This window comes from Equus asinus, chromosome 21 (assembly GCF_041296235.1).
Source record: "Equus asinus isolate D_3611 breed Donkey chromosome 21, EquAss-T2T_v2, whole genome shotgun sequence".
Taxonomy (NCBI): Eukaryota; Metazoa; Chordata; class Mammalia; order Perissodactyla; family Equidae; genus Equus; species Equus asinus.
The window spans coordinates 93427411-93449426 of record NC_091810.1 but is presented as its reverse complement, the minus strand read 5'-3'; the positions used below and the strand labels follow the sequence as shown (position 1 = coordinate 93449426).

The following is a 22016-nucleotide window of genomic DNA, read 5'->3' as shown; positions in this document are numbered from 1 at the left end:
ACTTGATTCTCCTTCAACGCTCGAACCAGGATGGACTGTGCCACAGTCCTGCTGACCGAATGGACAGTGAGTGGACCAACAGATGCTGAAAACATAAGAGTGGTCCAAACTACAACCCTCAGGGTTTGAGGGGAAGATGTAGGAGCATGAAAAGAAATGACACAGGAAGGCTATGGCTTCGATGACGACTGTCCTAGGAGAGCTGGAGCCAAGGGCCCCTCCGGGATCAAGGAAAACAGCCAAATCAGAAATACACAAGAACAACAGAATTTAGGCCGCTAAAGGTCCAATTTCATTTGGGGGAAATATTGATTTTAAAGAGGTTTGATAAAGTGTTAGTGACTAAGCCGTATTTCTGAGAAAGAAAGAGTGGATATGAATATCCTCAGGAAAGTTCAAAGCAGTAAGCAAACAGAAAGAAATCTTTTAGTTTCTAGACCTAGTTTCTGAGACTAGACTAGGTCAACCTCAGGTCATATCTAAACTCAAGTAAAGGGGTAAGCTAAAAGATTTATTCGGAAATTATTTCATAAGTCAAGCTCTGCAGTCAATCAATTTGACCAATTTATCTTTGCTTTCGGCCCTTTTTATACAGCACGATATGACGTAAGCTGCATTTAGTCAGTGGATATAACTAAAAGCTAATTTGGAACTAATGACTGATCTTAACAAGACTGGTGAGATTCTGCCTGGCACCGTGCACACGGCAAACTCTACACTATGTGGATAAAACAGACCCTCCAAACGGAGAAAAACTAAAACAAACTCATATTGACTAAAAGCCTGCTATTTTCCAAAGATTATGCTAGGCACTTTCAGAAGTATTATTTCATTAAGACATGCATTTATGAACTTGTTTTTCAATGCCTGTATTACAAATTAACTTAAAAACTACTAAACCAAGCATTTCAGTTCTCAAATTATGCTGTGTCAAAGAGACTAATTGTGTTTTTCAGAAGCTATGTTTGAGTATTCAAAGTGGTAAAACTAGGACGTGTGTTTCCTTCACGTTTTGTTCTGTCCAAATGGCACGCAGGGACAGGTGTTAGACGTGCCACCTTCTGGCTCACATTCACGTTAAGTTTGATTCGTACGAAGGCCACTGTTGAGTGGAAATGTCACCTAACAGCAAGGCTACACTGTTCTGAGACATCCACGGCTCAACGACTCTGGGGCATCTAAATACTGCCTTGGTGGCCTCACGGCACACGGTGGCTTAGAGTTGGTAAATTCTTGGCTCCTTCTTCCATGAAGCCCAAATTGCCCTACATTCCTCCATGATTTCCACCTGCCACCACCCATGCTGTCCCAGGGAAGGCCAGCACGTCACGGAGCCACTCGGTCCTGGAGACTACCAAGGTTATTCTGAGCCCAATGGTAGGGCTTCAAATTCATGCGGAGCTCCCAGGGGTCCACAGGGCTCTATGTGGAGTAGCCACGGTGGCCCAAATGTTCATGACAGTTAAAATATTTGGGCCACAATGTGACATTAACTTGAGACAAAAAATAAATGTAACTATCTGCCTTTTTTAGCCCTTCCCAATTGTGAGAAAATTGTAAGAAAAATGTCTCTGGAGATGGATCTCTGTAAGAAAAAACATTTTCTGACAGAGGGAAGGGAAAACGAGTTCTCTAATCTGGTTTCAACATTCCTAAATAGGCAGCAGCGGGGTGAGAAAGGGCATCGCTTCGAAAAGTCTCATCACGGAAATGGAGAGCCGATGCCCCCGAGAGTGAGCTGCGCAGAGGCAGCATTGACTTCCGTCAAGCCACAGGCCAGCCGACGTGTGGCTGACGGCTGGAGTTGCTCCCGACTTCCCCAGTGTGTCACATACCCTATGGTTATGGCAATAAACCAAGGAGATTTTCAAAATTAGCACTCATCTGTTGAGCTAGGAAGAAGACAGCATCCTAACCATTTCGGTAATTTAGATCTCAAACTGTTTTCCTGGGAAATTCATTCAGATATAAACACAAGTGCGTTCCTGAGAGAGGGAGCTGAGGTTCTAGCTGTAAGCCTGTCTTCCCCCCAAAACCTTATTTTGTCAAAATAAAATAAATGCAAGCAGTTGTCTGTGCAAACCAGGTTACCACTGAAAGACACAGTGTGTTTAGTTTGGGTAGTAAACTGAAAATCATATGGCGTCCAAATGAACCATGGGGGAAACGGTTGCTAGGCACTCGGGGCCACATTAGTGAAAAACGTGAATCTGTAAATACTAGGTCAACCCTGTTTGGGAACTGAGACCAGCTGGAAGGATGTCAGATTCACATCTCCCCAGCATATTCATCCCAGGACACACACCCACTGTGCAGAACCGAGTGGAATGGTGGGTAGAATTACTCACACTACTAATGATTCTTTCTCCTTTGCACGCTCATGTTTGCTTGCTCAGCTGAATCCAGTCAATTAAATTAAGCAACTGCCCTATTACAGACAAAGTCAGTCCTGGAGGGTCAAGCTGTCATGGTTTGCAGGAACACTGTTCAAACTGGAGGGTTAGTCAAGAGGCAATGAGGACTGAACAGAATCAGGCCCACATTTCCAAGCAAGACAGTTTGTCCCTTACCAGGCCAACGACTGAGAGGCGAAAACAACGCTTCTCCTATTCTGCCCCTCGATGGTGATCCTGCTCTGTTTGCTTTACCTGCACCACAGCGCATATGTGTGAGAGTTCACCTGTTTCTCTAGACAGGGAAGAGAATCGAGAGGTTGTAATGTGTCGGAGACATCTGCCAAGAGGACTGTGAGGGAGGAGAGAACACAAGATACTCATAATCCTTATCTGGGGGATGTTGACAGAGTCTGCCCAGAAAAGAACACAAAAGGGAACACGTCGGCCACAGAAGCTGGAGCTGCTCATTACTGGGGTGCAGCCTTGCGGAGAGGACCTGGATCATGAAACAAGGCGAGTGAAAGGCCCTTTGTTTTCTGCGCTCTCCGGCATGCCCGTGCGGCCGAGCCCGGAGTGCCGAGCCCACTCAATGAAGAGCTTCGCTGCTCACGGCTGCGTCTCAGGATCAGCCTGACAGCTTGGCCTCCATTCAAGGGACCTGAATCATCTTCTCGGTTCACCACGAATGAGTCAGGGCTGAAGCACAGGGCCCAGACCCTCACAGCGAGACCAGTCTGCATCAGCAGCTGAACCAGAACCGCACCAGAGACACCACCAAACAAGCGCGCTGCCAAAAACAGCCACGGCCACTGGACTCGTTATCATGTACGAACTCACTTCATCCCCACAACAACTCTCTAAAGTAGGTATTTTTTTCCTCCTCCTTTTGCATATGGGGCAACTGAGGCACAGAGCCTGAGCCGTGCAGTAGGTGAATGCTGACGGGGACAGGCGCCCTGCCCTTCTGGCCTCAGAGGGGACTTACTGCTGGACCACCTCTCAACAAAAACCACCAAAGACCCCTGTTTCCCGAGTGCCCAGGGCAGGCCACGCCCTCTTCTAACCACGTCATGAGATTCCCTCCCTCGATGCTCCTGGTGACCTTCAGAGGACACTGAGGCAGAGAGAAGAGCAGTCACAAGCCCAGCTTGTACTGAACTAGAGTTCAGGGACCGGGAACCGCCCAGGAAGTGGCTGCCCCAGGACGTGACTGAGCAAGTCCGGCTCCACAGCCCTGCTCTGGACCAGGACACGACTCTGCCAGCAGCTTGCTAAATCGGCACAAGGACCGTGGAGGGAGCTGCTCACACCCTCATCTCAGAGGGGAGGGACTGAAGCTCAGCAGCCAGCACGAGGCAGAAGCGGGGTTTGCGCCCAGTCTTGGTGCTGGACCATGACGCACGGACGATTCATCAGAGGGCCGGGCACCCCAGGAACCCATGGGAGCCTTATCCCGTGAGGCAGCCAAGTGCCCGCTGGGTCACCCCAAATGTGAAGCGATTGAGGACATCAAGGCCTCCCCCCATTACAGCCATGCTTCTTACACAGCAAGACGCCCCTCCAAGCACCCCTCCACCCCATTACTGCCCGCAGAATGACAGGCGAGGAAACCAGAAAGTCTCAAACCCCACCCCCTGCCCTCACCACCCCCAACGACAACTTACGCTTTAAATGCTGGGAGGTAGGAGTAGATAGAAATGCTGCTTAGGTTATAAATAAATGGCAGGTGTTTTCTGATATCTGTCGTTGCCCAGCTGCTAAAAAATGTGTTCAGTAAACCCTGGTCCCCACCTGAAAGAGAGAAAATGAGTTACAGTCACAGACTTCAAGGACAGGTCAATCACTTTATAGAAATAGATAACTAGACCTTTAAGAATAAGTGCTTGGGGCCGGCCCTGTGGCTGAGTGGTTAAGTTCGTGCGCTCTGCTTCCGCGGCCCAGGGTTTCGCTGGTTCGGATCCTGGGTGCGGACACGGCACCACTCATCAGGCCACGCTGAGGTGGCGTCCCACATGCCACAACTAGAGGGACCCACAACTAAAATATGCAACTACGTACTAGGGGGGCTTTGGGAGAAAAAGGAAAAATAAAATCTTAAAAAAAAAAAAGAATAAGCGCTAATTTCCTTTTTTTTTTTTTTTTTTGGTGAGGAAGATTGACCCTGAGCTAACATCTGTTGCCAATCTTCCTCTTTTTGCTTGAGGAAGATTGTCGCTGAGCTAACATCTGCACCAATCTTCCTCTATTTTGTATGTGAGATGCCACCTCAGCATGGCTTGAGGAGTGATGTGTGGGTCTCTGCCTGAGATCTGAACCCAGGAACCCCAGGCTGCCTGAAGTGGAGTGTACAAACTTAACCACTATGCCCTTCATTTTTAAAATAAGAAATTCTGTGTTAAACCTGCTAAGGTAATTTAAGGGGGTGGCCATTTCCCTGAGTTAATTCATTAAGTCAACAAATATTTATTGAGCAGCTACTATGTGCCAGACACTGCCCCAGGCCCTGAGTCCGTGGTGAAGGGAACAGGCTTGTCATCTTTATGAGGGTCTGGGAGGGGGGGAGTGGGGGGTGGGGGCAATGACACCAGCAACTCCAGAGTCGACACACATCATCGTAAATGGGGATAGGGTCAGTGAAGGAAAGCAGGGGTGCTCTGAGGCATGTGGAAGGGGCTCAACACCTCATCTGATGGGTCAGGGAAGGCTTCCATGAGGAAGCTGTACTTAAGCCAAGATCTGGCTTAGGGGTGCAAAGGAGTACTTGACAAATGCAGATGGAGCGAGGGGGGCAGATGGTGTTCCAGGCAGAGCAAACAGCACGCACCAAGGACCTGTGGTGGGCAGGCATGGGCGACGATGGAAAGAAAATGGCCTGTGCACACGGCCTGCAGGGTGGAGAAGGGGCTGCGTGGCACCAGGTGGGTCTCAGAGAGGCAGGCACAGACTAGACCACACCAGGCTCGGATTTTAGACTTTATCCTGTTAAAAATTTTAGGCTTTGTGTTAAGAACAATGAGACTGAAAAAAAAAAAGTAAAAAGCAAAAGAGTAAATGAGATAGTGGAATTGTTTTCCGGGGCCCCCAACTGCTGGCTCATGGACAGAAGGCTCAGAAGGCCACATCACCCAGTTGTACTCTCCTGCTGCTTACCAGGCCTCCAGGAGGTCCAGGGCCATCACCAGTGGGGCCAAGGTCGGCCCCTACCATACACCAGTTATTGTGCAGCCCCTGGAGGTTCCTGGGCTTCACGCCTTCCTTGGGAGGTGAGAACCATAGCCATTCATTCAAAAGAAATAAAAGCAAGAAAAATCGACATGGCGAAGTGTCCGACCTAAGTCATAGACACACAAGTCATCAGACAAGCCTCCTCAAAACACGTCCCGCGGTGTGGCCTACGTGTTCTCCGTCTCAGGCTCGGGAGGTGGCAGACAACACACAGAGAGCAGAGTCCCCAGGCAGAGAGCAGCTCGGGTGTGTGGGTGTGCACACACATGGCCGCACGGCAGGCGGGAGAGTCCCGCCCTCTCGAAGGCAAGGTTGGTACACCGCACAGCTACTCCCTCCTTGGTCTGCTTTGCCCCGAGACCCAGTTTCCTTTCTAAACATACGGCAAGTTCAACTGGCTGTAGTTATTATTTGGCTTTTCTTAGTTTTGGAAGAGAGATTAAAAACCCAGAGATTTATTTACTATTTGGAGCTAAGCAGCAAGACCAGGGAATTCGTTTTAAAGTGCAAACGTATCTTCTCCATGCCCTGTGGACCCCGTCCTTCCAAATCCCCCGTCACTCCACGGACCGAAGGCCTGTGCCGAGCGAACCCCCATGGAGCAGCCTCTGCAGGAGGAGGCTGTGACAGCCCCATGCCTCAGGGACAACCAGCTCGGGAGCAGACGGAGGCCTCTCCCTCAGAAGTTCTGAAGGACAACAAAGAAGGCGTTGGGATTGGCTTCATTTGTTACATGAATAAAAGAAGATTTTAGCCATGTAGACAAATTAATGTATTCTGAGACACAAAACATTAAAGCCCGAACACCATACATTTGGCAGAGGCTCACTCTGGATTCTACAAAGACACCCCAAACGTGGGCGCAGACAGTGGCCAGTGAGGTACAGAGGCCTGAAGTCTTACTAACTCCCTTTCACATGTAATCATCAAGACAGAGGTTGAGGAAATGTCCATAACAGCTTTATTTGTAATGGCGCAAAACTGGAAAGAGCCTAGATGTCCCTCAATGTATGAGTGTGATGCCTCCATGCAATGGAATATTACTCAGCAATGTAAGGGAACAAACTGTTGATACCCACAATTTGGATGGATCTCAAGGCAGTTATGCTGAGTAACAAAATCCAGTCCCACGACGTTACATACTATATGATTCCATTTATGTAACATCCTTCATATGATAAAACTAGAGAGAACAGATTCGTGGCTGTCAGGGTTTAGGGACGGGGAGAGGGAGAGAAGGGGCCATGGCTACAAAAGGGTAGCAGGAGGGATCCTTATGGTGGAAACTGCTCCGTGCCTTTACCGTGGTGGTGCTCACACCCACCTACACACGTGACAAAACTGCATAGAAACACATATACAGACATGCACACCAATGAATTACATGTAAAACTGGTGACATCTGAATAAGCTTGGTGGACTGTGTCACCGTCAATTTCCTGGTTGTGGAATTGTCGTTACGAAAGATGTGACCACCGGGGGAAACGCGGCAAAGGGCATATGGGATCTCTTTGTATTGTTTCTTAAACGTTTGCATGTAGATCTACAATTCTCTCAAAATAAAAAGTTTTTAAAATAGTCTGAGGATTAGAGTGGTTAAAACACAAAATATCATCAAGAACTGTAGGCCATACGATTCTAAATTCCAAAAGGACAGAGATTATGGATCTTTGTGCTTCCCGCTGCAATTCTAACACGTAGCAGAATGCCTTACACATAGACAAATTATTTGTGGACTGATACAAGAGCTTGAAGACATTGTGTAACAGCAGGAAAGTTGAAACGGCTAGAATATTCTGCCATAGAGGAATGGTGAGTCCACCATGATAGTGACCACTCATGGAATATTATTCAGCCATGAAAGCTAACGGCCGTAAAGACCATCAGTTCACTGTACAATATAAAGGTACACAGCAACGCACATCGAGATTGCAGCTAAGAACATGAGGGGACCGGTGTGACAGCGGTTCCCTCCCTGTAACTTTCCTTAATGTTACTCCATTATGTTTGTAATTTTAAAATATTCATAATACAATTAGGGGCAAGAATAAGAATTGTGCTAAGACTTTTTCTTTCCAGATATTCTCTACTTGTTAATTTACTTTCGTTATGCAGTATGATACTATCAAAGGGAAAGTCTACGTGTAAGTTATAAGGCATGTTCCTAATAAACCTCTATACACTCAACATCCAATTGAAGACCTCGAACACGCCCAGTGCTAATTCAGCTCTCTGCGCGGGCTTCCCAACCCACTCTCACTGCCCTTCCCTCGAAGTACCGCTAATTGTGATTTTTGTTTCTAATTGTCTTGATTTCCTTTATTCTACCACGTGTGTTTCCCCAGACAACATACGAGTTTTTCTTGTTTCTGAGCTTTGCAAAATTGGGCATCATACTACATATTTTTTCTAGTACTTGTTTTTTTATGCCACATAAGACCTTTGTTAAACTAAGCAATTCCACTTAAAATGACTACCTGCCACATGTAATGCAGCAAAGAAATCTAATTCCATGAGGTCGGAATAGTAGTTGTAAAAGAGAATTTCCCAATCCAGCGGGTGAGCCTAGGATACAGGGGTCAGAGCCATTGACCCCTCAGAGCCCCCGGCTGGCTGCCTCTGGCTACAGCAGGCTGTTTCATTCACCCTCAGGACCCTACAGGCATCCTCGGTCCCTCAGCTGTGAGCCACAGCAGGGCTGAGAACTGGTGGAACAGGGGACCAGCGAGAAGTGGGCCAGGCAGGGCGGCAGACTGTGACTCAGGGAGGCCCATTCAATGGGCAAATCCTTGAACTCTCCACAAGACCACTGACTCCAGAGGGGCAGTACAGACCACGAAGCTTCCAGGCCACTGACCTCACGTGATTACAATGTGTCACCTTTTAGTCAAAAACTGTGGGTTAAAAATAGTATTAAATATCACCTAGAAGTCTGAGGCTTCTTAAATAATTTTTAAATTTGGGGGGCTGGGCCCGTGGCTGAGTGGTTAAGTTCGCGTGCTCTGCTGTGGCGGCCCAGGGTTTCGCTGGTTTGAATCCTGGGCGCGGACATGGCACCGCTTGTCAAGCCACGTTGAGGCAGCATCCCATATGCCACAACTAGAAGGACTTGCAACTAAGATATACAACTATGTACTGGGAGGATTTGGGGAGATAAAGCAGAAAAAAAAAAAAAAGATTGGCAACAGTTGTTAGCTCAGGTGCCAATCTTTAAGGAAAAAAAACTTGGCATTCTAACCCTCTTTTTCCAAATGCACTATTCCACATCTCAAGGTCAGGCAAATGTTTTTCAGCTTCACCAGAAAAATCTATGTGTGATATTATCAATATTCTCTCTCTGTAGGTCCCTAAATAAGAGCACAGTTCAACACAGAATGCAAATGTCTGCGCTACAAAACATACAAGGACCCATGCAGACCGCTAACCTTCCACTACAGAAACCCCAGGACTTCTGTCCAGTACACTCTGGGCAGACTTCTGGAGGAAACTTTATTTATTCTGACAAGTTAAGACACTTTCACTCTGAATCATCTCAGAACCAACAAACATGATTAGCAGGCACGCGGGCAGCTGTGATCCAGTAGGCCAGGGTGTGGGACGCAGGAGAGAGAGAGAGAGACAGAGAGGAAATGGCACAGGGACACATGGCGCCTGTTTTGCAAAGGGGAGCAAATATCAGGTTCTGTATCATCCTTCCCCAGGCTGCCCGCGTGCTAGGAATAACCTTACAAGCACTCGGCCTTTGCCAGGTCTTCCGACCAGGGTCAGGAACCTGGTAACCACGGCCATATCACAGCATTTATCAGACCCTAGGCCTCTTATTTCCTAGGACAGAAATGGAGGTGAGTGCCGTCTTCTAGGTTTGAGCACTTGTCAATGCTTGCGTAGCTTGTCATTTGTTGGCAGCTGGCTTGCCTACATGGGTAGTGGGGGTGGGGGTTCAATTCTGGTTTAAACATGAACCCTAGTATCTCAGCCACAGGGATGTTGTCCCCAGAATGTGCTGCTCACAGTGTGGTCCAGGTTCCAGCAGCATGGCCATCACCAGGAGCTGGATGGAAACGCAGAATGTTAAGCCCCACCTCACACCTACAGAATCAGAATCCACATTTTAATTCTCAGGTGACTAGTTTGCATATTAAAATTTGAGAAGCACTGGTCTAGAGTCTTTTAGAGAATGACCCCTTTTGATTTCATTATATCAGAGAATGCAACTCTCAAAAACATCATTTCTACGGAAAATGTCTGAAGTTACATAAATAAGATAAAGGCATTATAGATAGGATGATGAATAAGAGAGGTTCCAGCTCTCAAATGGCTCTCAATCTAATAAGGGGGAAGAGGAGTATATATCAAGCAAAAAATTTAAAGTAAAATATGCTTAACACTATAAAAGGCACCGACAAGCGCTGAAATGAAAATGTGACTCGCTGCTTAACACAGACTTCCTACGACACACTTGGCAGATACCACCTTCCTGCCTATAGCGAGCACCCCAACGATCACTCAATTACAGTTTCTGGATGGCCCAGCTCCTGGGGATATTTCCGTGAGGTTTACTAAGGATCAGGGGATTAACCCCAGGCGGCTCACGGAAATCCAGGCACTTGGAGCTCAGGGCTCAGCATCACTGCATCTCGCTGGCCTCAACCTATTTAAGCCAAGAACACTGTTTTATTTTACCATTTCATGTTATAGCTTTTGTTTTTCCCTTTAAAAAAAAGAACCTGTTAATAATCATGCAATTAATTAAATAATTATATAAATAAAAGGGAACATTGATTCTTGGCTTAAATCTCACTTTCTCAGTCTAAGGCAGGTCCTCCTAGTCTAGATTCTCTTAGTGCTCTGAACTTATCAGAATCATAATTATATAAATAATTGTGTAATCAGTTGTTAAATGTCTGTAGGGTCTCACAGAACATAGGCTTTACCAAGGCAGGGAAAAAATCTGCATAATTTATGAATCTATTGCTGGCCCTTAAACTGAGCATTTTGCCCAGATGAGGAGCTAACATGACTTCTGAAATACTGAATGAATGGACCGTAGAAATGGAGGTGAGAGTAATATTTCCAAGAATACTTCCAGACCCATAAACACCACAAGACTATCAATTGTGCTGCTGATTTAAAAAGACCACTATTTGCAGATATTGTGGTTCAGGGGAGAAGAGACAGAAGACTTAAGCCTCTGTTACTTCATCTGCTCTCTCTACTCAGGGGAATGAATTTTAAGTAATTAATCTGTAGTAAGGCTGGTATAATCGAGATTTCCTCCACCCTGTACCATTCTCAGGATACATTTTTGTGAAGGTTGCAGTGCGGGATAACTGGGAGAGAAGGAAAAAACTACACACATGACCCAGCCATAGAGCTGAGAAAGACTCTGATTCAGACCTGGCTCTGCCATGAGCTCAGGGACATGGGGAAGCTGCTGTCTTGAAGGCAAACAACAGCAGGTTCCCAGGATTAGCTATAAGGTTCCCAGGCCCTCAACAGATCTGCGCTGAACGAATCCACTGATGAGTGAGCGAATGAGTGACTTGAGAAATAGCTGGAAAACTAAGTAAATAACCAGAGTAAGAGCCTGGACACATGTAACATTTTAGTTCCTTTCTCCTCCTATACTCTCATGGGGTTCAGGGTCTCTGATGGTTACAAGGCTGGAGACAAACAGATGGATATATTAAAAAAAATACTCATGGGTACAATAAGATAAAAATAGCTCTTCTGAAAAAACTTGCACATGCTCATTTCTTTTGCTGTTACGTTATGATTTTTGCTTTTGATCTTCACTGATTTTAGATACTTATTACCCAAACTATCAATTAAGAGATATAAATGCAAGAGAATGGAGTAATTTTCAAAGCAATTGATAAAATACTCTAAGGGCCACAGGCAGCCCCGGGGAGGGCTGGACAGCTGTCAGGGTGGAACCTATCAAGTCAGGGAACCAGGTGAGGCACAGTGAATTTCTCAGCCCATCTGGTTTGAACAAGACAAGCTCAGTCCTGAAATACCTCTCTCCTGCATTCCTTTTTTGGGAAGGTCCAGCCTGAAGCCTCATTAACTACAAAGATTAGAGAAGGTAGCACTGGGGTCAAATTTACACTTTAATAAAGTTTAGGACCAAATCTTTTCTGCTAAAAAACGTTTTAAAACCTTTCTGTACTTGCCTGGTTTTCTACATCTCCAAGCACAGAAGAAAGATCTTACAGTTTAAGGGTCTCAGTGACAACTCAGAATGAGAATATGGAACACGCAGGTATAATGACCTTAGGTTCTGCTTAAAGTAAAACCACACCTAAGAGTCTATCACCAATTTAGTCTCTCCTATTCTTCCTGAAAATTCAACTACAGACTAAAATTTCATTACTCCAAAAAAACAGCTTAGGGTATTTAGGTTACAGCAATTAAAATGAATCCCAAGATTTAAAACAAAATTGGAAAATATGAATTCTGCTTCTTGATTTAGGTTTTTGATACTAAGACATTTGGATGAAAATTACACACAGCAATTTTCAAGCATTAAACTCTTGTCTTCAGCTGTATAAGCACCCTTAATTTAGGATCTGTAGAGTCACAGACAAGAAAATAAACCTCAACATTCATTCAGATTGATTTCTCCAAATTAAGAGGCAAGGGCATCAGCTTTGTTGCACACGTGTGCGTGGAGACAAACGGCGATTGTGACCTTTCTCTCCCCCCTCACTGCACAAGCCCTGAAGCTAACCCATTTAGTCAGTCTATAAAATGTTAGCATGTATCTGTTTCACAACAGCTATTGTTCAACTTTCAGGAAACATTCAGTTATGAAGTAAGCGCCAAGACAGTTTGCTAATACAAATAACAGTATAGGAACCTGGACACTTCCCTACGGGAAACTGACGCCAGCCATGAACTAGGTAGGAGCCACTAGTTCTAAATTCTAACACTCTAGGTACCCGGGAAGAAAAGAGAAGCCAAGGTACCCAGCAGGATTTGCCATATTAAGATTATTCTCTTGGCCAGAGGCAGGGTGGGGGTGGGTGGGGCGTGATTAGAAGTGTGACAGCCACATTCTTTCCCATTAGAAGGACTTTGAAAGCAGCTGCAAACGCTCAGCCATCAGCAGCCTGTGTGGCTTGTCATTGGGCACCAGGCCCCATTAGTTTTTGTTGAACGTATGCAAGAGATTAAGCAGGACTTCAAGACCTTCAGACTGGGATAAGTCATCTGCAAACAGGTTTTCTTTAATACCAGTTTAAAAACGCTGGGATTTCAGCCCTCTGTCCAGTAAAACCGGGGGGGGGGGGGGGGGGGGGGGGGAGGGGGTGGTGGGCAACACTTGTGACTATTACAAAATGTATGGGCCGGTGAAGGAGACATCTGAAAATGTTCCTGTCAGTGTCCTTGGCATGACACCAAAACAAAATTGGGCACTGCATCGAAAACTTGAAGCAAAGCCAGGTTACAGCCTTAGAAAAGGATGCAGCTCACAAGGAAATATTTCATTAATACTAAGCACAAGTCCACTCAGTCTTTATATCACACAGGTATGGATTCCACAGGACAGTAAACCCCTCCACAGGAGCAGGCTTCCACAGTGTGGCATGAACTCTCTTTGACGGGTAAAGCCTATCAACACATCGAATGAAAACAACCTTCCATTTAAGAGCTGCTCGTTTACTCTTTGTTGAATTTAGACGACATATTGAGAATAACTAATTTCCCATCTGCAGAGTTGAATTTTCAACTCCTTCAATTAAGCATTTCTATTAACAGAAAATTCAATCCTTCGCCACCACCAAGCCAGTAAACAGAATACCTAACAGGAAGGCCAGCTCCTGGAAACCTGCTGCTGAATAATGAAACGTGCTCGCAGGCATGGAGAGAATCTCTCCGCGGTTTCAGATGCTGGAGAAGCTCAAAGTGCTTTCTAGTTGAGCACTTCTGACACATTCTTGCTTTTTAACAACGAATTCATCACCTCCTCTAGTACCTCTCGATTGCAGAACAAGGTCAATGATCCAGGTTGGTCTCTACCAGTTAATGAGTTAGTCTTGTATTCTAAAATCGTAACCTGGATAATTTGCCACGGCCCACTACTGTCTGGTATCCAGACTCTTATCTCTCAAACAAAATGTAATACTCTTCTAGATTAGAGACTGGGTTCTCCTTACACTGTTACAATCATGTGGACTCCAGGCCACTGGATCCACTTTAGAACGTGATTCACTCACTGGAGAAGAGAAATTACACTGAGTTTCTGGCGGGACTGCACTACTTCCTTCAAACCCGATCAGAGGAGGTGAAGAAAGCCAGCCTCTGATGGAAGGTTAAGACAAACGGTGGACTTGCGCTAAAAATACTCTCATCTTCCTTTTATGAAAGGAAACTGTTTTAGTATAAGCAGGAGAAATAAGGAACACACGTTTTGAACTTGAATACTAACACAGCTTTCATTCCTTATATGAAAGGAAAACAGCAGGAGCTAAAAAATAAGTCAGTAAAGTGAAGAAGTTACATTTAGGCTTGACCACAGTGAACGCGACACAGCATTCCTTACTTAAGGGGGCTTAAAATAAGGCTGCGCCTCTTGTCAGCGGCGGCCACTCGTTACAGTTGAGACACTCCTGCTCCCTGTTTCAGAGCATGCCACGCCCTGGCAGAGGGCAGTTTCTCAGCCTGGGCACTCAGACATCTTGGGCCGGATAACTCTGTCACGGGGGCAGTCTTGTGCACTGGAGGATATTTAGCAGCATCCTCAGCCTCTGCTCACTGGATGCCAGAACACTCCCCGTCCAATTTGTGACAACCAAAAACGTCTCCAGCTGTTGCCAAATGTCCCCCGGGGGAGGGGAGGCTCAAATCACCCCAGACTGAGAGCTACTGGCGTGGAATACAGACAACCTAGTTGAATGGTGAAACCAGATCGAGACTTAAACTTCCTTCTTCTTTTCGATGATATTTCAAATAGCTGCATATCCCAAATCCTCAAATGACTAAACAGAACTCAATTTCTGTGAACAACAAAACCCCAATTTCAGTTTTATGTATAACTTAAAATGTTTTAACTTCCAATGTCTTAACTACAACAATCTGACAAACTTTCAGATTTAATTTTTTAAAGTTTAAATCTGAGATTTTGATGTTTATACCTAGTTAATAGAAATAAATCCTCATATCTGCACCCAGGGCTGAAGCTTACACCTACTGAGGAAGGCTGTTTCCTTGAGGTTCAAAAGATCTACTCACTGTAAACCTCAGGTCTGCTCTTGGAGGGGGAAGCGGGTACCGCGCAGGCCCTGGTGCCGAGGGTCTGCTGCACAGCTCCTGCCTCCGGCCCAGCCTCACGCTCCTGGCCTGGGCTTTCGCCAGATGGCAAGGACCCGATAGTGAGTCACTGCTGAGAGGGCTTCTTTTTTGAACACATCCTTCTTCCTAGATACAACTAGGTCTTTTTTTTATTCAAAAGATCCATCAACAGTAATTTTAAAAAGAGCTGCTTTTGCATATTAACTACTAGTTTTGTCTTGTTATGAGTGGATTGTCTTTGTTATTAAAAAAACGACTATTTATTATATCAGAGATTGGCCTGAAATGGAAGCATATATACCAATTCATCTGAGCACAATTCTCCAAAGGACGCGAGGCCCTAAATCACAAATAGTCAGAACCTTTCCATATATACACAGAGCTACAGGTGCACTCACATACTACGGAAAATGCGTGTTGACTTGGCCAACATTCTACTCTCTGGCCTTGTGGATACCACTCCATCTGATGGACAGCCTCATAGAGAATGAGAATTTGGAAACAAAGATTATTCACATAATCTTTTCATCTTCTTTTGTAATGCCTCCCGAGAGAACGAGAGTCAAATTATCAGGTTTATTCCTCACATTTCCATGGAGACAATGCTTGGTTCTCCTGCTAGTTCTTGCACTTAGGTTTACTCAGGTTTAAAGATAGTTGTTAAAGTTTCTGATTTTTTTCTGTCTTTTGAACTCTTGAATAACCACGGTTCATTTATCCTGCTCTAATTTAGATACAAGAAGGCCAATTAAAGGCAAGTCTATAAAACTGCCTACGTACCTACAGGAAAAAGATACATGTGCATACAAAAACACACACATCAGTATTTCCTAAAAGAACACAGCTTAAAATGCTTGCTATGTCTCATGTATTGCTATCTTCCAGCACCAGGCACCATAGCAACGATATTCCTGAGAAGAGCAGCCCCTAGAAGTTACTAACAGCTTATCAGATATAAAGAAAACAGATACATACCATCAAAGCTACCTTGTTCAGAAGCAAGGTGCAACAGTTGATTGTATGTTTCCAAAGAAGGCTGAAACACGAAGACCCCGGAATTGAAGCAGTCAGGCCACCCTGGGTCTGGGGCCGCCGACAATTCTTCTCTCTCAAAAAGATCATCGATATTGGCTAGGACCTGATTCAAGGGCGAGTGGGGAGAGAAAGCATTACAGAGATGTTCTGCAGCAGATACACTTACGTTCTCCCTAAGTTACTCAACACAAAAGGTGCAATCTGTTGCTGGTCTCAACTCCCAGATGACAGCTGTAAGGCAGCCTGGGCCTGCTCTTCATCAACGCCCGAAACTTCTTGCCACAGTGGTTTTATCTGAACTTTACCGTCAAGTCTGTACAGCGTTCTTCAAACGTCTAACTGGCCTCAGTTACTCTGTACATCTTTCCAGCCATCGAAGCCACACTCACCAGAGTATCTGCATCCATGAACACACATTTTGAATACTGTGTAAGTGACCAGCAGTGGAGTTTAGTTAACGTGACACCCAACTCAGGCCTCTTCATTAAGGTTAGATGAGCAGAATCACCACTATCCAAGACGTCTACCAGGATGACTTCATCAAAGACTGTCTCTAAAGCTTTTCTGTCAAAATAAAATCCAGAACACAGTACTCAGCGGCTTTTCAGAACAAGTGACCCATCTAACGTAAGACTACATTCTTATTAGCCTGTCTGTCAATTACTAGAGTGATCTGGATCTGCCACTTCACTATAATCTCTTTAATACATCCTCATTTACTTCAGGATGAACTGTATTAATTTTCAGGTGCAGTTCACTTCACTAAAATAAGCACTGCTTACGGTGAGGATGAAGCACTTGTCTTAAAACATTACCACAGAAAAAGTTTTCTACTTTTTATTGTACCACTGAATACCAGGAAACTGTGGAAACAGCTTGTAAAAATGTGACTCACATTTGGTAAGAGTACATCTTTGTAACAGCCCAGGTATTTAACAATGATGTTTCATTAGAATTGCTTCTTGCTGACTACTGCATATTTTTGCAAATGAGGCTGAGTAAAGTACACATGATATCTGCAACGACGCCTATAACTAATAATTCTGCTAAAGCAGTTGATGAGAAGTGCCTGAAGCTTTGCGTCCCAAAAGAAGTTAAAGGACTTGGTTACTCAGCTGCCAGTTTTCAGAACCGACCATAACCAGCATTTATTCTGTGCTCAGCACTCTTGGCATCATGAGAGATTCGCTTTGGTTTGTGAGGCACGACACTTCTCCGTGCCCAAAATCAACTAAGACTTATTCAGAGAACAATCTTGGGGTGTGGTGGGTGGGCTATACTTAGGGAGGACAATAACTCAGCACAGGGAAAAGCATATGACAAAGACAGAACATCACTGGATGTTCGTAACAATGCCAAACCTGCAGAGGAGACTGGGGTTGTATTCTCTGTCTCCAGAGCTAGAACAAAATACGTTCTAGTTCACAGTAAGCTCGGTCTTTTTGAAGAGACATGGTCAGTGGCACCACTTCCCACAGTAAAGGGGGGCAGTCTAAGACTCCCTCTGTCCACACACATCCTCACAAAGCAACTGCAGATTAGGACGTGCACATTAGGAGACAGTCTTTTTGACATTTTCCTAAAGGACCCTTTAGGAACAAGGCTGTCAGTGTGAGAGAGACAGGTATGTGTATATGATGCCTCCTTTTCAGAGGTCCTCGGCATGTGCTTATATTTTTTGAAAAAAGTCACAAAAAGGCGTGTTTTCAATTTCCAAGAGGGATAGGAGAATGCAAAAATTGACACAATGCAGAGCTGCCAGCGTGCCCTGGTACTTTTAAAGCTAGTATTAGGATCTGGGTGGTTCATCCAGATACTTCAAAATTTAATTCCAACAAATAGAAGCGCACTAACCCAATCAACAAGCAGCCGAGCCCCCAGGGGCTCTCCCAGCACAACCCCTGGTCCAGAAAGCCTTTTGGCAAATATTCTACTCCATTAAATCGTAAATGCAGGTCTTTAGGTTACAAATGTCACCTGACAGTGGAGAAACTGCTTTCTTTCTTTCAAAGTCACCTGAGGTTTCCCTGGTTGGAAGCAGGAAACAAAACAGCCCCTGCTGCATCTTGAGGAAGGAGCACAGTGACACGTGGCTACATAAAGGGAATGCCCAGACGGACACACTCACTCAAGTCTCCCTGAGAGGACTTGCTTAAGGGAGAGGCCTCTTCTATTCTGAGTTGGAATCAGCAAGTGCCTCAGCCGGAACACCACTTCCCAGAAGGGAGCTTGGCTGGACTACCTCCCAAGAGCTAGGAAGAGGTTCAGAGACCCAGGGGCCCTTCACTCAGCAACTCTCTGCTTTCTCCACCTGGCACTCACCCCCTGAAAAGGGTATGGTTCTCAATGCCCACTGATGCCGGAAACAGCAGAGAGGGAGGTCAGAGCAACACCAACACAGGGGCAGGGAGGTCCTCACCTCATGGAGTCTGAGACCTGCGGGGTGGCGAGCACAGCCAGCCTCCTGGTGGTCCTGTGCTGTTTCAGAGACGAGCCCAGGACCAGGGCTCCTTTGGCGTAGGCATCGTTTGTGGTCAGCGTCACAAAGGCCTGATCTTAATACAAAGAAAAAAACACACTCATTACAATATCCCACCTAGAAAAATCTACCTCAGGACCCTTTTCAACCTGTAATTTGGCAAAATCAGCCCCTCTGAGATCAATCTGGTCTATTAATGAAGCAGCAGCCTCTCTGAGGGAGAGGAGCAGAGAACTCAAGTGCCCACTTCAAGATTGGTTCGAGGCCATTCTTTAGCAGGAGTATCTCCAGTGATCTTCAAGAGGCTGACTGAGCTGTAAAAATTAAACCCAGTTTAGCGTCTGAACATGCTAAATTCTCAGAGTAAATAGTAGCTTAACAGCCAGAGAGTGAACCTCAGGCAATTAACAGGTGGTAATGAAGAGATCAAGAAGTGCATCTTCTGGGTCTTCTAAAGGAACGCAGTCTTTTCAGCCAAGCACAAATGCAACTCACAGCCTCAAGTGAGAGTGTCTAAAAGCAGAGGCCATATTCTTCATTCTGGTGCTGGTGCTGACACTTCTGTCAATCCTCCAGCTTTTTATCCTGTTTCCTCCACCTGGAGCAAAGGCCCCCGCCACGACCACCCTCAAGAGTGACTGAGTCTCTGTTCAGACATCGCCTCCTCAGAGGCCTTCCCTCCTTCTTGCTTCTATCTAAACAGCAGCTGAGGGCTGCCGAACGGATTTAGGGACCAGCTCACGAGCTCTAACAAACCTGCCTCCTTTTCCTTGGAGAAGCAAGCAGTGCTCCCCACCCTGAACCTGGGACCCCCAACACTCTTTCTCTCACACACACACACTCAAAAATCAAACTCCAGTAACCACTCAGTCGGCAGACCAAAGGCAAACACGTGGATTATCCTTCCAGAACAAGGTGTGCCCTCCCAAGACCACCAGCCCAGCCTTCGGGATTCCTCCAGTCCTTCCCTGCGATGATTCTGGGGGCACACTCCGTCTCCCAGGGGATTTTAACATTAGCAAGTTGGTGGGCATCCAAATGTACAAGATACTTAGGATGAAGCTCTGGCAGGGGTCACGTGGTCCCTGCTGCCCACGCAGGGAGGTGGGACATTTTGTCACGAAGTCACTCTCTGTCTTGTTTCCTTTCTCCCTTTCCCCATTTTCCAAAGTGGAGGCCGGTCAGAGGTAGAGGAAACTCAGTCCAGAGGTGAGAGGAAATTGTAGGTTGTCAAGAGAGCCAGCACATCCCCCAGCCTCCCAACTGAGGGCCATCTTCACAGACAGTGCGGAGCTCTCTTCCGGGGCAGGTCCACGGTTAAGTTGTAGAAAGACTGACATTCCTCACCCCGAGAGGGCCGCCCGCTTCCCGGCCAGTCACACTCTAGGAAAACCCCGAACAGTGACACCTGCCACCTGCCATGCCCATCAACCTCGGCCTGTGCTTGCTCCCTCAATCTGTCATAAAATGGCAACATTTCCGTCAGTCGGCCCCAGGAGTATTTAATCCGCGCCATAATGAATGATGCTTTAACTCAGCAGCGGTCCAGATTTCAGGCGATCACGGAGAAAAGTTTATAAGGTAAGTAGGACTCAAGGGTTTCAGGAAGCAAGCCTATGGATGATCTCCAAGATGAAGTAGGGGACGGGACACATGCTTAGGAACACGAGACCCCGCAAACCTCACAAATGAACAGGAAAGGCAAGGACAGTCGGGAGGGAGGGAGTTCCACCTTCCAGGGACGGCTGAACTCCGGTCACCTCTGCAATCTTCCGCCAGTTCAGCGGCTGCAATGACCTCGCGTGAGTCTCGACCTCACGGGAGGGACCAGCCACCCGGGAGACTCTCATCCCGGGGGCAGGCTCGCGCGGCGGCCCGGACGCCCCGCAACAAGTGGGCCGAGGCGGCGCCCCCCGCCGCCCGCCCGGCCCGGCTCCGGAGGCCTAAAAATAGGCTCGGCGTGGCGGCCAGCGCCGGGCGGGCGCGAGGAGCGGCGGGCCGCCCCCTCCCGGCTCCTGCCCGCGGGAGCCCCCGGCCCGCCGCCCTTCCCGGGGAGCGGGAGGAAGGGCGAGGACACGGAAGCGCCGGCGGGGCTCCGGCGGCCCGGCTCGGCCCGCGGCCCGGGTGCAGGCGGCCCTGCGGGCGCGGGCGGCGCTGACGCAGGAGGCGACACGCCCGGGGGCGGCCGGCCCGCAACTTCGCGGCGGCCCCCGTGCGGCGGGGGTCCCAGGGCCGCGGGCGGGGAGGCGGTGCGGGCGGCGGGCGCGTACCTGCCATGGTGCTGCCGGGCGCGGCGGCCGCAGCCGCGGGTCGGGCCGGGAGCCGGGCGCCGGGACGCAGCGCGGCAGCGAGGAGGCGCGGCGGGAGGCGGCGTGCGGCCCGCGCGCTCTTATAGCGGCCGTCACGTGGGCGCGCGCCGCCGCCGCATCCTCCGCGCCGGGCCGCCGGCCGCGCTGCGGGACCGGTCCCCGCGCCCCCGCCTGCCCCGCGCCCTGCGCCCCCGGGACCCCGGGAGCTGGCGTTCGGAGGGGCCTTTGGGGCAGAGTGCGGCATCAGGGGGACAAACTCCCAAAGAAGCCGAGGATTAGGGAACCTTAAAAAACAAGAATCCCAGGTCACTCTAGTTATAACAATTCCTCTGAACTGCTTGAATCAAACAAACATAAAAGTTTAATTCCACTCTTTTTACCTGGAATTCCAAATCACCCTCTGGAAGCATATCTTAGTGTTCTCACAACGGGTTTGTGGCCTTAACGGAAAAATAGAATGATTCTTAAGTCTACTTTTTAGATTCTTGGAGCCCTCTGCATCACGAGGCCCTTTAAGTGTTTCCTTGAATCCTCGCACCAACTCAGGGAAGTAGGTGTTACATCCTCATTTCACACATGAGGAAACTGAGGCTCACCAGAGTTCAATTACTTGTGTGCGGTCATATCGTGTGAGGGGAGAAGGCAGGACCTGAACCTGGCAGTTTGCTCTGCAGAATTGACCTTCCCGTCTGCAAGGCCATGACAGCTCTGAAAAGGTTAGTAAATTATGGTAACTTGGTTGGGTAATGTAGTTGTTTAGGTTAATCTGTTTCACAAATGATGAAAAGGTGAATTTGTCGTTCTTCTGGGAAGTTGAGAAATCACTCTCTTGTGTGATCACACCCTTCTCCGCTCCCCATCCCTTCCACCCAGCCCAGACGCCAGGAAAGCAGCAGGTAGTACAGTTCTTTACTGACAGTAGTTGCTTAGTAATTGCTGAATGGAAGCCAAACAGGAAGTTGACAGCATCATTTCAAAAAATGAAATAGATGCTTGAGAATAAGTGCTTTATTTGCAATGATGGTATTGCTGTTCTCGGATCAGTTATTTCACTCTTTCCTCCAGTGTAGGCCTGGACCGCCTACTTCAGAACCGCTTGGGGCACTTGTTAAAATGCAAACTTTTGGTCCTAAGCCCAGTCCTCTTGACTCAGAATCTTAAGGGTAGAGACCACTGAAGCATGTGGGAAGACCTCCGGGTTACTTGGCATTATGAACTTCCTTTGCAGGAAGTGGAAATATGGGGGCGAAAGTGCAATGGATGGGTTTCCACTTA

General features: G+C 47.2%; 1 protein-coding gene across 1 annotated transcript in view; it reads right to left on the bottom strand.

The window, feature by feature from the left end:
• GYG1 (glycogenin 1) overlaps window positions 1-21000 on the bottom strand; it is a 32573-nt gene extending 11573 nt beyond the window's left edge. Inside the window, exons 1-5 of the mRNA XM_044755296.2 lie at window positions 20703-21000; window positions 18373-18508; window positions 16343-16517; window positions 15894-16056; window positions 4061-4187 (exon numbers count right to left, since the gene is read on the bottom strand). Coding sequence (XP_044611231.2) covers window positions 4061-4187; window positions 15894-16056; window positions 16343-16517; window positions 18373-18508; window positions 20703-20985 — 884 coding nt within the window. The 5' untranslated portion in view covers window positions 20986-21000. The remainder of the gene's footprint in view (window positions 1-4060; window positions 4188-15893; window positions 16057-16342; window positions 16518-18372; window positions 18509-20702) is intronic.
• Window positions 21001-22016: the final 1016 nt, after the last annotated feature.